Source organism: Apteryx mantelli, chromosome 10 (genome assembly GCF_036417845.1).
Source record: "Apteryx mantelli isolate bAptMan1 chromosome 10, bAptMan1.hap1, whole genome shotgun sequence".
NCBI classification, from domain to species: Eukaryota; Metazoa; Chordata; class Aves; order Apterygiformes; family Apterygidae; genus Apteryx; species Apteryx mantelli.
The window spans coordinates 2,154,091-2,168,539 of record NC_089987.1 but is presented as its reverse complement, the minus strand read 5'-3'; the positions used below and the strand labels follow the sequence as shown (position 1 = coordinate 2,168,539).

Genomic DNA, 14,449 nt, shown 5'->3' with positions numbered 1-14,449 from the left:
CAGCTCCGCGCGGTGGCCCACGGGGACAAGCCCCGGGGCCGGCGCTGCCAAGCGCAGGCAAGAGCCCTGGGAGAGCCAGCCCCAGGCATGCGGGGCACATTCCCGGCTGGATTCCTAGTGAGCCCCAACTCCTCTTTCCAGGACGAGGGACCGGCCACACCATTTCACCCCGCCGTATCCTGTTTTTGTGGAAAAACTAATCCCACTCCTGCCAGCGCGGAGAGACAGGGACCATCATAGCTCCCTGGGGCCACCGTGGGAGCTGCCCCAGAGGGCACCGGGCTTGGCGCCGTGCCCACGGCTAGCTGCTGCGGTGCTGCCGGCCCCGGGATCGCACAGCGCGATGGGAAAGGCCGAGGGCTAGGCCTGCCCAGGAGGACGGCACCGCGGCCACCCCAGCGCCGGGGAGCAGAGGCACCGGGCTGTCCCTGCAGCGGCCACCCTGGGCCTCCCGCTGCCCACCCTCATCTGTGCTCAGCGCGGGAGGAAGCAAGAGCGGAGCGAGGTGGAAGGGGCGGCCGCGGCGCTGAGCCAGGACCAGGCGCCGGCTTCCCCCCGCGCTGACGGTCCCCGTGAGCAGGGCACAAGGGGACGCAGCACCTGGGAACCCCCAGGAAAGCACGGGGACAAGGACAGCCGGCACTGACGGGACCTCCCCGTGCCAGAGCCCTCTGCTCCCACGCCAAGGGGCTGGAGCAGCCCTCAGGCCCCCAGAGCAGGGTGCTCAGCACCAGGACGCTGCCAGAGCCTCAATGATAGTTTCCATTCACAGCTCAGTCTCCATCGCTTACGCCACACGGGGATGTTACGGGGCAGGGTTTGAACAAGCCCCCGCTTCTCACCCAGCCCGAGCATCCCAGGACGTTCCCGGGTCTGCAGCCATGGCCAGGGTACGGGAAGGCCCCGCCGTGCCCAGACTCCTTCCAGCCAGGCTCTGGCACGGCAGCTAACCACGGGCTCCTGATAAAGTCCTGTAAATCCAGCCTGGGGCAATCGCGAAGAGACACCCAGCACCGCGGGCACCCAGCAGGCTGCTCCCTTGGCCACGGGCACTGCGGGACAGGGTGCCGGGTCCCCGGGGAGGCAGGACCCGGTGCATCCCCGAGCGGCTCCTCTCGCCCCGCGGCACCAGCACAACGCACCGCAGCTCGTCCCGGCACGCTGGGTGCCCGCCCGGACGTGCCCGTACTTCTGCCGAGTGCTCAGCCCGGGGGGAGACGGGGCACCCCGAAACAGGGGCGCAGGGCCACGTGCCGAGGGGCCCAGGGCTCGGCCCACAGCGGCACCAGGGGCCAGCCCTGCGCCCGCACCATCCCCCACGGTCCTGCCCTGGGGAGGAAGCAGGAGTTGTTTCTCTTGGAGACATCCGTGACTTTTTTTTTTTTGAATTTCCCCTCATTTAAAAAAAAAAGGAAAAAAAAAGCCCCTGACCACAGGAGGCAGCTGGCTGCAGCCCACACGGCTGCCCGCACCCGGGCTCCCCGCGGCGTGGCGGGACCCAGCCTGGCCCCGGCCCCCCGGGGGACCCCGTCTCCTCGCAGCAGGCCCAGGGGGCTGCGGGACTCGCGGGTGGGCGGCTCCGGCAGGCAGCGGGGCCGCGGCAGAGCCTCAGTTCGGGACCCCGGGGCGGCGCTGGCCCGCGGGGGACGAGGGGCTGCCCAAGCCCCGGCCGTGCCACAGGGCCCAGCGCCGAGCTGGCTTGGAGCCGCAAGCAACATCCTCCGGACGTTCGGGAAGAGCCCTAATTGCAGGGGAAGGAAGGCCGGGAGGGCCGCGGGCGGAGGCAGGCTGTGCTCGGGGGCCGCTGCTCCCCCGCAGAGCCCAGGGGCGGGTTGCATCGCCCCGTGCCTCAGTTTCCCCCCTCGCCGCACGGATCAAGCCCCCGCGGCCAGCCGGGATGGGGCGCCGGAGCAGGCGCTCGGTGCTCCTCTGCCATGCCGGCGGGACCCCGAGCCCAACGAGTCACCTGCACATCTATTTTGACAAGCGGCTAAATAGCAGAAACAAGAGCACCTTGGATTTGATCCCCCTGGACAGCAGCTGCCTAAACGAGGTCCCAAATTTAAACAACCCCCTGATGAAGCAGAGGGAATATTACACCGCGCTACTAGGGTTTCAGGAGCCCGCTGGGGAGCCAGCGGCCTCGGCCAGAGCCTCCGCGGCGCAGAGCGGAGAGAGTGGACCCGCAGGGCTGCAAGCCCAACGCAACAGGAGCAACGGCTCAGCCGGGGCACGAGAGACCCCTCCGCCCCGCGGGGGCTGCAGCCCTGGCAGCGCCCGAAGTCGCAGGAGGACACGTGTCACCCAGCAAGGCAGCACCCACATAGCCGCCAGCCCACGCCGCGGGAGGGGGCCAGCGGCTCCTGCAGCCGGGCAGCCCCGCCAGGGAGGCGGTGTGCAACCAGCACCCGGACACCTTCCCAGCCCAGTTTGTAGGCAGGGTTATAATTAACCTCCTCACATCCTGCACGATACACTGAGTCACTCCCCACATAAACTAGAGCAAATAGAGAAGCTTTTTCAACAGTCACCAACTTCCTCCGCCAGCAAGTCTCGCCCCGCTCGAGCTGCCTCTGCCGGAGGCCCAGAAAGCCCAGTTTGCTTCTGCAAAAGCCGGCCGGGCCACGGCAAGCTGAAATGCAGCGGGGTCAGGAGCTCTGGGTTCACTTGCTGGACATGGCCCTGACCTGCCAGGTGCCACCGCAGCGGGTACGCTTCCCTCGCAGGCAGCACGCGTTGCCCAGGGCTGCGGTGACACTTGCTTGTTGCAGAAGTTGCGTTGCAGCTTCTCCCAGCTGCGGATGCCCTGCGAGGCGCCGTAGCACCCGCCGGGCCGCCTGCGCCCGCACCGCGGGGCCGGGCACAAGGAGGCTGTTGAACAATCCTGTTTATGGAGCGCCGGGCTCCACGGCCCTGCAGAGGTTTTCCTTTGAGTCTATTTAAAGGTAAACGGAGAGTCCCCGAACACGTTTCCCCGAGCAGCCCAGGTTCAAAGAGCTGATTCTTGTTCTGCAAGTCTCAGGACACTGGTATTTTCCAGGCTAGTAGCCAGATGATTGCCTAGGTGGGTGGTGCATCTGCCTTCAAAGGCCAACATTGCTTAAAATGGGCTTAGAGCAGCTTTGGAGTGACGAATCCAGCCTCGCAGAGCCAGAGGCTGCAGCCGAGGTAGGTGTCCCGCTCCCCGCCGCGGCCCTGGGGAGGTGCCCGGCCGCGCAGCCGAGGCGGGGGCCGGCCACCTTGCCGGGAGCCCAGCGTCCTCCTCAACCCCAGCGCGAGGCCGAGCAGCCTGTTGCAAAAGAGCCTCCACAACAGCAGCCCCGTCTCCCAGGAGCAGGTTTGTGAAATCCAGCGGAGGAATGCATGCCCTTTCGACGGCGCGGGGAGCGGGCAAGGCCGCACCGGGGCAGGAGCCGCGGCAGGCACCCGGCGCACCAAGCCTGCTGGCGTCCGGCGCGCAGCTCTGGCCTTCGGTGATAAAACTTGCAAAACACCCGCCGCTTCTGACCTCCAGGGAGACGGTTTCAGCCCTGACTGGCTTCCACATGTCTGTCGTTAGCGGGTGCTGCTGCTGGGGCAAAGGTGCGGTGCCCCGCAGGGCCGCAGCCGGCGGCACGACCTGAGGGCGCGCTGCAGGAGCTGCCCGCGCCCCCCATGTCTCACTCCCCTTGGAGCGGCTCTGCTGGGGGCCGCAGTGCGTGCACGCCCAGGAGCCAGCACCCGGCCTGCCAGTGGCTCAGCACCGCACCAGCAAGGAAAATTTTGCTGTGTTTTCAGGATCAGGCACGTTCCCAGTTCAGCGTTCCAGAAGGCAGCGAGGAAAAGGAGCCTGTCCCGAGCCAGCGCCCCCCAGGCTCTGTGCCGGGTCAGGGCTCCCCTGTTCCTGCTCCCCCTTCCCTGGGCCCGGGAACAGGAGGAAAAGGGTCATTCCCACGGCAGCGGCCCCAGTTACACTCCAGCCTCGGGTGCCTGCAGCCAGGAGGCGCAGGCAGAGTCACAGCACCCGAGCGCGAGCACGCTGCAGGGGCCACGAGATGCCGAGGTTGGATTAAGACCTCTTATCGCAGCGCTGCGGAGCCGGGCGCCGCACGTCACGCTCCCGCGTGGGCCCCTCGCTTCCCGCGGGCGGCCAGTAGGCCTGCACTGATTCATCCCGCTTCCTCGCTGCGGGGAGAGCCCCGGACCGCCGAGCCGCTTCCCCGCCACCGCGACAGGCGGTGCCCAGGCACCGCGGCACGGGGAGCCCGCTCGTCGCGGGGGGGGGGAAGCTGACTCACCCATGGGTGGCCTTGGCAGCCCCCCAACACTCAGCACAGCCTATCCCAGCTGGGGGGGGTCCCACCTACCGCAGCCAGGCTCACCGGGGCACCCCAGCAGCTCCCCTCACCCATGGGTGGCCCCAGCGCACGCAGCGTGGGCAGCACATTTGCACCCCCCCCCAAACCGGACACCGGGGCCACCCACAAGCCTCCACCCCCCCCCCCAGGGCGGGCACCCCCAGCGCCGCCACCCTCCGGGGCGCCCCCGGCCGGGCCGATACAAAGTAGCGCCGAGCGGATACAAAGTATCGCGCGGGGAAGGGGGGGGGGGGGGTCCCGCCGCGCACGTGCGCCCGCGACCCGGCACTCACCGGCCAGCAGGGCCAGGGGCAGCAGCAGCCAGTAGAGCCCGGCGCACAGCACCCGCCGCTCCATGGCTCCAGGCGGCCCCGCGCCGGGCTCATTCCGCCCCGCCGGGGCTGGGCTGCGCAGGGCCGGTCCCGCAGCGAGCGGAGCGGAGCGGAGCAAAGCGCACCGCCCCGCGCCCGCCGCCGCCTTTATAGGCGCCGCCGCCGCCCGGCCCCTCGGCGGGCTGGTCCGCACGGCCCGGCCCGGCCCGGCCCGGCCCGGCCCGGCGCGGCGCGGCGCCCGGCACCACCTAGCGCCGCCCGCCGCGCACTGCAGCCCCGCCGCACTGCTGACACGAGTTGGCCGGTCTCAGCCCTCGCTGCCACCGGCGGCTCGCGGGCGCATGGGGTGGGGGGGGGGGGGAGCGCGGCCCCCTCGGTGGGCAGGGAGCTGGAGGGGGGCCGTGAAAGCCCGTCGCAAGGGGCAGCCGCGCTGGGGTGAGCCGAGGGGGCCTCCCGGCGCAGCTCCAGCCTGGCCCCCATGTTCCCTCTGCCACAGCGAGCAGGCAGGCTGCAGGCAAGGGCATTTGTGGCAAAAAAAAGACTGTGTGTTTCCTGTTTGCTCGTCGTTAAAAAAAAACGGCACTGGAGATAATTGAGGCTGAGTGCTTCGTTTAGGGCTCCGGGGTTAGTTAATGTCCGCAGAAAGCTCTGAAGCTGCGGCAGCGGGGTGGAAATGTCACGCGCTCCCGTAATTTGCTGCAGCCGGCTACCACACGCTCTGGGAGCTGGGGGCCCAGTCCTGCACCCTGGGAATGGGATGCCCCGACCCGCATCCCAGGAGCAGGGTGCCCAGACCCACATTGCAGGAGCTGGGGGCCCAGTCCTGCACCCCAGGAATGGGATGCCCCGACCCGCATCCCGGGAGCGGGGTGCCCAGACCCACATTGCGGGAGCTGGGGGCCCAGTCCTGCACCCCGGGAGCTGGGTGCCACTACATGCCCTGGGGCGCATGTCCGCGCACCCCGGGAGCTTGGGGCCCCGTTCGCTGCCCACCGCGGCACAGGCCCCAGCGAGGCCAGCCCGGGAGGCGCGGGGATACGCCTGGCGGCGAGGGCAGCACCCTTCGCAGCCCGCGGCACCAGCACCAGCACCGGCAGCACCGCTCAGCCCCAGCAGGAAACATCAACCCGTGAAATTCTCCACATTCTTTGGCTTTCTCACGTTGTTTTCCAAACACACTTAATAAACTGGCACCAGCTGGTGCGGGGTAACTCGCTCCCCACCTCGCCAGGCTCCGCTTCCTTCCCTGCGCTCCGGCCAGCTCCTTTGCAGCTCCTCTCCCGCCGGTGCCCCAGCTCCCCACGTTTTGCCTGAGCCCCCTGCCGTGCCGCCGCAGCCGGGTGGGTGTTGCTGCACCCCCACTGCCAGCGCCGCAGCACCCCGCACCGCAGGCCGGCTCCGCAGTGCCCCCAGCACCCCAGGACAGGCTGCAGGTGAGCAAAACTCCTCGAGCACCCTCAGGGCAAGGACTCGGCCCCCTCTGCCCGGCAGGCCTTGCCGTATTGATCCTCGGGAGCCGGGATCCAGAGGGATTCGCTGAAGTAAAACGTTCTTCAATACCCAGCCGCAAAGTCCTGCATTAACGAAGCGTCCGCAAACCCGCGAAAGCCGGGCTTCGAAATTACAGCTGCAATGCTCCGGGCTGCAACCCTCCGTCAGAGCAGCTGCCAGCGTTCCAGGAAAAGGTGGAACGATGGGAACGTGCGCCAGCCTCCCAGCTCCCAGCCCCAGAGCGCTCTCTACACCGCCGCGAGCCTTCCTGCCCCACCGGGAACCTGGCAAACACCACCCCGCTTTACAGGCCCAGGGATGGGAACGGAGAAGTAAACGGGCGCGAGGAACAGCACCCCGGAGCCCTGCTGCTGAGGCTTGGCTGGAGCTGCCATGAGCAGAATCTGGTCCTTGGCAGCCCCACTCCACTTTGCCCATCTTGCACCGGCTTTAAGAGATAGGATGGGGAGCAGTGCACCCCGAAATGCGCTGCGGCACAGCCTGAGTGCCCAGCAGTGCGTTTCCCTGGCTGAGCACTGCCTTCTCCCGTGTCCGGGCAGTGCAATTAGCATGCGGTGGCATTGCTGCGCTGTGCCCCGCAGCCCCGCAACCCTGCAGCCCCGCAGCGCTGCAGCCCTCCGCTCCGGGCTGTGGCAGGGGCAAGGGGCCAAGCTGGGTCCGTGCTCCCGGCCTGGCCCCCACCCAAGCCGAGACTCTCCAGATGCAGCCTCCCCTCCAAGCGGCCTGTGTGGGCATCGCTGCAGGCTGCCCACGCTCCCAGGGAGGGTTTGCATTTCCGCATGGGGCTGGAAGTGGCTGCGGAGTGAGTTGTGCAGCCAGTCCCTGGCCTTAGGGGTTTTGCACTGGAAGTTGCAATCACTTTTGCAAGCCGGTTCCTCCTGTTTGGATTGCCCTCAGGAGCTCAGAGAGGGAATCAGTGTGAAATTCCCACCCCAGTGCCCAGCGGCAGGAGGGAAGCCAGGGTGGCGGGTGCTGCGGGTGCCCCTCCTCAAGCCTGGCATTTGCACAGCATGCAAGCCTCCTGCCTGCGCTCCTGCTTCGCTTTCCCAGCGGCAAAGGGCACGGCACGCTGCCGGAGCACGGGACACCCCAGCCTGAGCAGCAGCGACGGACTGAAGCTGCAGAGGTGCGGGAACATCGCAGCGCCAGCATTGCTGGAGAGACCTGCAGCAACGCGAGGGCTCTTGCTCCAGGGTCAGACGGCGCAGAGGAGACCTCGAGCCGTGCCGGGAAGGCCGGGGAGGCTGAGCCCGGAGCCTCAGTGCTGGGAACAGGCAGCTCAGCCCAAAGCACGCTGGGGAGAGCAGATAAGCCCGGAGGCAAGCGCTGGCCCAGGGGCTGGAGCAGAGCTGTTTCGGGAGCTGCTTGTGCTCCTCTCCCCACTGCTCTAGGGTCTCTCAGACCCCAGGTCCCCTGCCGGTGAGCGGGGCCTGGTTTTAGGTGTGCTCCGAGGTTTTAGGTGTGTTCCTTGCACCCCGCGCATACTGTGGGCTGCAGCAGCCCCAGCCCAGTCCCCAGGGGGCCAGTGGGGTGCCAAGGGGAACCACACACCCAGGGCACAGGGTGGCCCTGCTGGGGGGCCGACATCGTCCCTGCGGGAGGGAGGTGGGCGGCGGGTGCAGGGGTATCCGATGTGCCCCGGCACACCGGCTGATCCACTGCTGAGCAGGATCCCATCAATGGGGTGCGCCAGCCGATGTGCCAGAGAGTGGGGCCAAGGCACCGCGGCATCCCAGCGGGTGCACCACGGAGCGAGGCTTGATGTCCCATGGAGCAGGGGCAGATGCGTTTGTGCATCAACTGGTGCACCGCGGAGCCGGGGACCGTAAACCACAGCACCAGTCTGAGACACCGTGGCAGGGTCTGATACACCATGGTGGCGTCCGATACACCATGGCGGGGTCTGACTCACCACGGCGGGGACAGAGCCACTGTGGTGGGGACTGAAGCACCACGGTGGGGGCTGATGCAGCACGGTGGGGCCTGATGCACCCCGGCAGGGTCTGATGCACTATGGTGGGGTTTGATGCACCACAGTGCACCAGCCAACGCCGCACAGAGCCGCGGCCGGCGCAGCAGGGCCGGGCACACCCCGGCCAGGCACGCACTGTCCCACTGCTCCCTCTCCTCCCCCCCCCCCCCCCCCAGCGCCGTGCACAGCCCGCCCCCCGCCCCTCCGGCCTCCCACGTGGCGCCCTGCCAGGAAGCGGCGCGGCGCCTTTAAGAGCCCAGTGGCGCCAACCCGCTCCCGGGCGCGCGGCGACTTCCCGCCAAAGCCGATACATTGTAGCGCGGCGGCGGCGCGCACGTGGGGGGGGGGGCGCCGGGACCGGGCTCGTCCCGCCGCTGCCCGCGCCCGGTGCCGGCTCCCCGCGCTCGGCCGCCATGGCCCAGCTCCGCCTCACCGATTTCTTCGGCCGCACAAAGGCGGCCGCCGGCGCCGACCCCAAGCGCGGCGGCCGCCGCCTCAAGGCCGCCCTTCCCGAGCCGCCGGGCAAGCGGGAGGCGGCGGCGGTAGCCGGTGTCGCGGCGGCGCTGAGCGCCCAGGCCCCGGGGCCGCCCGGCTCGCCACACACCCCGGCGCGGCCCGGCAGCGGCGCCCCGGCGGCGCGGGCGCTGGCGGGCAGGAAGCGGCGCCGGCAGGAGCTGGAAGAGGAGCCGGGCCCCGCGGAGCGCAGCGGGAAGTCGGCGCGGAAGAGGCTGGAGCTGCACCGGGACGCGGAGCCGGGGCCGCCGGCCGCGGTAAGGAGCCGCTGGGGCCGGCGCTGAGGCTTTCCCGGGCCGCAGCCCCCGGGGCTGGGGTTGGCGCAGGGAAAGCCTCGTCCCCGGTGCTAACCGCCGGGGTTGCACCCGCACCCCGGTGCAGGGCCGGGGGGGGGGCTGGGGGGGCTCCCCTGCACCCCCGGGCAGCAGCGCACCCCGCGAGCCCTGGGCCGCTCGCCATCCCCGCTCTCCCGCAGGCTTCCAGCCCTGCGGCCGCCGCTCGCCCCCCGCCGCCCTCCTCGCCAGAGAACGCAGCGAAGACCCCGGCCAAGGCGACCCCCGGCCCGGGGCAGGACGGTGCGGCGCAGCCCGGCCCCGCCATGCCGGGCCGGAGCAGAGGCTCGGAGCAGGTACGGCTGGGGGGGGTTGTAGGTGCTGGTGCCTGCCCCGGGGCTTGGGGAGCGCTGCCCACGCTGGGCGAGGTGACCCTCGGCACTGTGTCAGGTCACCCCCGCTCTGCTCCCTGCAAATGCAAGAGCTGAGGGCTAGAGAGAGGGAGGGAGGGAGGGAGGCCCCACCAAAAGGGGCATTAAAGATCCAGCAGGTCTCTGTTGCTGGAGACGCGCTTGGTAAAGTCACTGGTGTGTTGGGCCCGGATCTATCCATGTTACGTGAATGCTGGTGCTCAGCTGCCCTGGGGCTGTGCGGGCCTGGGGCGGTGGGGTGGTCAGGACGGTGCCTGCGTCAGGCAGAGCCCGCATTTTCTCTTTGTCTTTCCGAGTTTCCTGGGTTGTGTTTTCCTGTTTGTTTGGAAATCCCTTTTCCTAACCTGCGTCTCCTCTTCCCCACCCCAGGAGAACGTAGCCGAGCTGAAGTGCCGCTTGCAGAGGATGAAGGCCCTCGCTCAGCTCGTGAAGCTGCCATCTGTCTCTCCCGAGACCAGCGCTGACCTAAAGAGCCGTCTCAAGCGAGCACAGGAATTGGAACTGAGGATCCATGAGAAGAGAGCGGAAAACAAAGCAAAACTGGAAGCGCAGCCCTCGAAGGAGACCAGCAGTTCAGCGGCACAGGCCAGGTGAGAGGCAGGTTTGGGGAGTAGGAAAGAGCAGGAAATTCCCTGGGTGCGAAACAGAGCAGGGTGTCCCAGTGGCTGTCACTGCACTGCTTTGCCGTTCCTGCCTGGTGTGATGGAGGCCAGAGAGCCGCTTCGTGTGCGAACGTGGGGAAGGGTTTCACTGTGCTCTGGGTTACGGGACAGCCGTGTCCACGGCTGGATGAGCATCTACATCCCCAGGACTTCAGAGGATGGGTTATGTGACCCAAATAGCTGCAGAGGTTGCTTGGAGAAGACTACAGGGATGGGGGGAGGAAAGGGACATTACCTAACTAGGGTCAGCATGGCATGTCAGTCCCGACTTGCGGTGGGACGCTGAGCCTGCCCGTCCTGGCCTGGGAAGTCGCGGACCCCCACTGCAGGCGTACGCTCGGAGCCGTTCCAGACCCACGTGCAGAGCCCGTGGTGGTCGCACGCCAGGGAGCCTAACGCGTCTCCCCTCTTCCCTGGCAGCAAGAAGGCACCCGCTTACCAGCGGTTCCACACCTTAGCTCAGGACGTCCCCCCGGGACTCACGCTGCCCTACAAGTTCAAGGTGCTGGCGGAGATGTTTCGCAGCATGGACGCCATCGTGGGGATGCTCTTCAACCGCTCGGAGACCATCACCTTTGCAAAGGTCAAGCAGGGGGTGCAGGACGTGATGCGCAAGTAAGTCCAGCGTTGGGAAGGGAGGCGGGTGGCCCTGGGAGGAAGGGGCCTGCTGGGAGAGAGGCAGGGCCCTGTCTCGGTGGGAGAGGCAGTTGAAGGCACCGCAATAACGGGCCTCTTCGTCCTCTGCAGCACAGAGGTGCCACGGGCAGTGCTGTTAACTGGCCACATGCGTTGGTCTTGCTGATGCCTCTTGGGCTCCTGTGGGGCCCCCAGTTGAAGCTGTCAGGGTGGGCTCCCTGCTGTTGGCCCTTGGGGTTTCTGACCTTGCAGGTGTTGTTGCAGGCAGTTTGAGGAGCGACACGTGGGCCAGATCAAGGCGGTGTACCCCGCGTCGTACAGGCTCCGCCAGGAGAAGAACATCCCCACTTTCAGCAGCAGCATTAAGAAGTCGGATTACCAGCTCACGCTAGAGCCGGTGCTGGGGGAAGGTATGTGCCTGGGGTCCCGGGAGAGCTGAGGTGGGCTCGGAGTGCCTGGGTCCTGGTGAGGACCTCTGAGGCCCCAGGAATGCTCTCTGCACGCTGGCTCGCTTTGCTCTGGTCCATTGAATAGTTTGACTTGTAAGGTCCTGAGCGTACTAGAAGTGGAAAACACTTCTGGGGAGAGTGAGAAGATTGGGCAGTGGATCAGCCTAACAACAGGTCTCTGATCCTGGCCTTCAAGAGGCTCTTGAAACTTGGTTCAGACCCAGGCAGCTGCAGTGTTGCTCTGCTTTGCTGAGATGCTGCAGCCTGGCAGCAGATGACCGGCTTCACGCCCAGCCCGGAGCCGTGCCGCGAGCGCTGGGCTGCGGGTGATGCTCCAGCCTCTCTTTGCAGAGGAGAAGATGGACGGCCGCCCTCACTTGTCAGCATCGCGCCTGCTGGAGCGCAGGAAGGAGTTCAACCACAACCTGGTGAACATCGTCAAGCAGCACCACAAGGTGAGCATCCCGCTGTGCGGGCGGGCGCCAGCAGAGCTGCCTCGGCACGCTGCTCTCGGCATCCTCAGAGCCGCCGCCTTGAGCATCCCCTTGGGTCAGACCTTCACCAGAGGCACCAACGGTCTCTCTCCTTCCCTGGGTCGCTGGTGGGTTTTGCCATTTCGAGCTCTGGGATTCCTCCAGTTGCTATCTAGAGAAGTGGCTGGAAGGGCTGGGCTGGCATCCAGGCCGAAGCGTGGCGCGGGCCATGAAGCCGCTGGCTTCTGAGGATATTCTTGGCAGGCAGGCGTGGGTGGGGAGCACGGAGAGCCGAGGCAAAGATCAGGAAATGCATCATTTGAGAGGCCCGGGCTCGAATCTCCTGGCTCTGACTTTTCTCCGAGCCTGCTGCCACGTAACGCCGAGCCGCGCTAAGAGCGTGGTGCCGCTCCGGGGTAGCGGCCGGACCCCCCCTTACCTGGCTCGCAGGTCCGTAATGCGGCTCTCGCCCCGCTCTAGGCGTTCATGGCCTCCCTCAGCCCCCCGATGGTGGTGCCGGATGACAAGCTGACGCGCTGGCATCCCCGTTTCAATGTGGACGAGGTGCCGGACATCACCCCGGCGGAGCTGCCGCGGCCCCCCCAGGGCGACAGGCTCACCACGGCCCAGGAGGTGCTGACCACGGCCCGGGGCATGATGACCCCCAAGGTGAGTGACACAGGTCTCACTCCAGCTGCATCCCTGATGGGTGGCAGACCTCAAACCCGCTGCCTTTCCAGGAAGATGTTACTGGATAAACCAGGAAAGGTTCAGAGCCTTAAGATTGTGAGAGTGCTGGGAAGAAGTAGGCAAGTGAGGACTTGAGCATGAAGGTTGCTGCTCTGGGCTGTAGTGTAGGGCCTGGCTGCAGGCTAGAGAAGTCTTTAGTACTTACTGTTGGGCTGGGAGAGGAGATGAAGTACCAAAAGCTGCCCCCGTGGCAGGTAGGGTGGGTCAGAGCGGTGCGACACGGGAGCTTTGGACCGCTAAAGTGCAGCCGGGCCGGGACTGGGGGAGCGTGGCGGGGGAGTCGCGGGGGCTGCGGTGGGGGGAAACTTCTCCTTCCTCCAGCGTGAGCATCTCCCAGATGTAACCCAACGCCTCCTCTCTCCTCCACATGAACAGATGGAAAAAGCTCTTGCCAACATGGCCTTAAAAACAGCTGAAGCAAGTGTGGGGGAACCGGTGGTTTCCAATGCGGCGTCCCCTGCCAGCACCTCCAGCGCGCTCAAAGGGGTGTCCCAGGCCCTGCTCGAGAGGGTGAGTAATTCGGTCCTGGTGGGAACCGCAGCGGTGGTGGCCCTGCCCGAGGGGACCTGCGGTGCCTGACCTGTCCTCTCCGCTCCCCAAGATCCGGGCGAAGGAGGCGCAGAAGATGCAGGCGCTGATGACCCGGGCGCCGCAGCAGGAGGAGCGGCTGGCCATGCTGGGGCGGCTGCCGGCCATGGCCCGCATCCTGCGCAACGTCTTCGTGGCCGAGAAGAAGCAGGCGCTGACCCTGGAGGTGGCGTGTACCCGCATGACGGACAGCTACCACACGCAGATGTCTGTCGGTATGAAACCGGGGAGACTTTCTCTGAAGCATGGGAAGCTCTTTGGGGGCCTCTTGTGTCCCCCCTTCCTCCAACCGGCCGGACAAAACCCTTCCCGCAGGGCCCCTGCGCCCTGGGGTGGCAGCGAGGGTTTTGGCCGCGGGCCACCGGGTTGTCTCCGTATCCCTCCCCTGATGTGAGAGAAGCTGCTGAGTTTAGGCAGTCCAACAGTTAAGCTTGGGAGCAGTGTTAGCCCAGCCTGAGGGTGAACCTGGCCCTGGTGGTTTAGGACCTGGGATGAGAGGCTGGGAGTTGGTAAGACCAGGAACGGCCGCGGCCCCATCGGAGGCAGCCAGAGCAGCGCTGAGGAGGGGCTTTAACCCGCTGCTTCCCTGCAGGTGACATGGAGAAACACCTGCGCCTCTTCGCCGAGCTGCTGCCCGACTGGGTCAGCGTCCACACCCTCAGGACGGACACCTACATCAAGCTGGACAAGGGCAAGGACCTCAATCTCATTGCGGAGAGACTCGCCCAGGCAGCGAAGGAGGCAGAAGCGCCCTGAGCCCGCCGGAGGGCTGAGCAGTCTCGCGTGCGACCTGCGCTGTAGATGTAGCAAACTCTGGACGCTGTCCACAGGACTGGTGGGACTTCTGTAGGCTGATGGGAGCGTCTGAGGGTCCAGGAACTGGGAGGCTCATCCTCGGGGATGTCTGAGGTTGTGATGAACAGGCCTCACTTCCAATATTTCCTCTGCCTCAGTCCATCAGGACTAACTCCCCCCAACCCTCAAGAGCTCTGAAGGCGAGCAACCCTGGGTCCCATGGTGCCCACTGAAGAGGAGCTCGCAACCTTTTCTTGACTTACCGTGTTCTCCTGAAGGTTTGATGCAAGAGCTTTCTTCCGTTAACTGAGTCCTGGTGGGGTGGAGGCAGGACTGGGCACGGTGAGAGGGTGACAAGGAGGAAGATGTGAGAGAAGTCACAAATTGGTGATGTTTTAGAGCTCTGGGCCTTGTTCTGTTTTTAAGGGAGGGAAACATCTCCAGCTCTTGCTGGAAATGACTACAGGACTTGTCAAAACATCTTTGTATTAAATGTTTTAAATATAGCTGACTTGTGTTAACCCTGTGCTCTTCCTCCTTGATCTGCTCTGCTGGAGCACTAGGGCTCTCCAAGGCACTGGCTCGCGTGGGGAAGGGCTGGGTTGTCATCCAACTCCTGGAGGAAGACTTGCTGGAAAAAATGAGCAGGGGTTTGCAGAGAGCTGAATGCAGCTCTTGTAAATAGAGCTCAGTGCAGGGCAGTGGAGGAACTGCTGCACATCTCCTG

The 14,449-nt window shown here is 66.3% G+C and overlaps 2 protein-coding genes across 3 annotated transcripts in view; one reads left to right on the top strand and one right to left on the bottom strand.

Annotated features, from left to right (window-relative positions):
• Nucleotides 1-4,771, bottom strand: part of PIEZO1 (piezo type mechanosensitive ion channel component 1 (Er blood group)) — a 31,677-nt gene extending 26,906 nt beyond the window's left edge. The window contains exon 1 of the mRNA XM_067302364.1: nucleotides 4,631-4,771. Within this exon, the coding sequence (XP_067158465.1) occupies nucleotides 4,631-4,694 (64 nt within the window). The 5' untranslated portion in view covers nucleotides 4,695-4,771. The remainder of the gene's footprint in view (nucleotides 1-4,630) is intronic.
• A 3,704-nt stretch (nucleotides 4,772-8,475) lies between these two features.
• Nucleotides 8,476-14,243, top strand: CDT1 (chromatin licensing and DNA replication factor 1). 2 transcript variants are annotated; one of them, XM_067302864.1, is made up of 10 exons: nucleotides 8,477-8,923; nucleotides 9,142-9,294; nucleotides 9,739-9,959; nucleotides 10,452-10,646; nucleotides 10,932-11,077; nucleotides 11,468-11,571; nucleotides 12,070-12,258; nucleotides 12,715-12,849; nucleotides 12,941-13,142; nucleotides 13,520-14,243. In XM_067302864.1, the coding sequence occupies exons 1-10, from the start codon at nucleotides 8,567-8,569 to the stop codon at nucleotides 13,681-13,683; spliced, it is 1,866 nt and encodes a 621-aa protein (XP_067158965.1). In that variant the 5' UTR covers nucleotides 8,477-8,566; the 3' UTR covers nucleotides 13,684-14,243. The 2 variants fall into 2 exon arrangements, with proteins under 2 accessions (XP_067158964.1, XP_067158965.1); XM_067302863.1 differs by having other exon boundaries at nucleotides 8,476-8,923; nucleotides 12,941-13,526.
• Nucleotides 14,244-14,449: the final 206 nt, after the last annotated feature.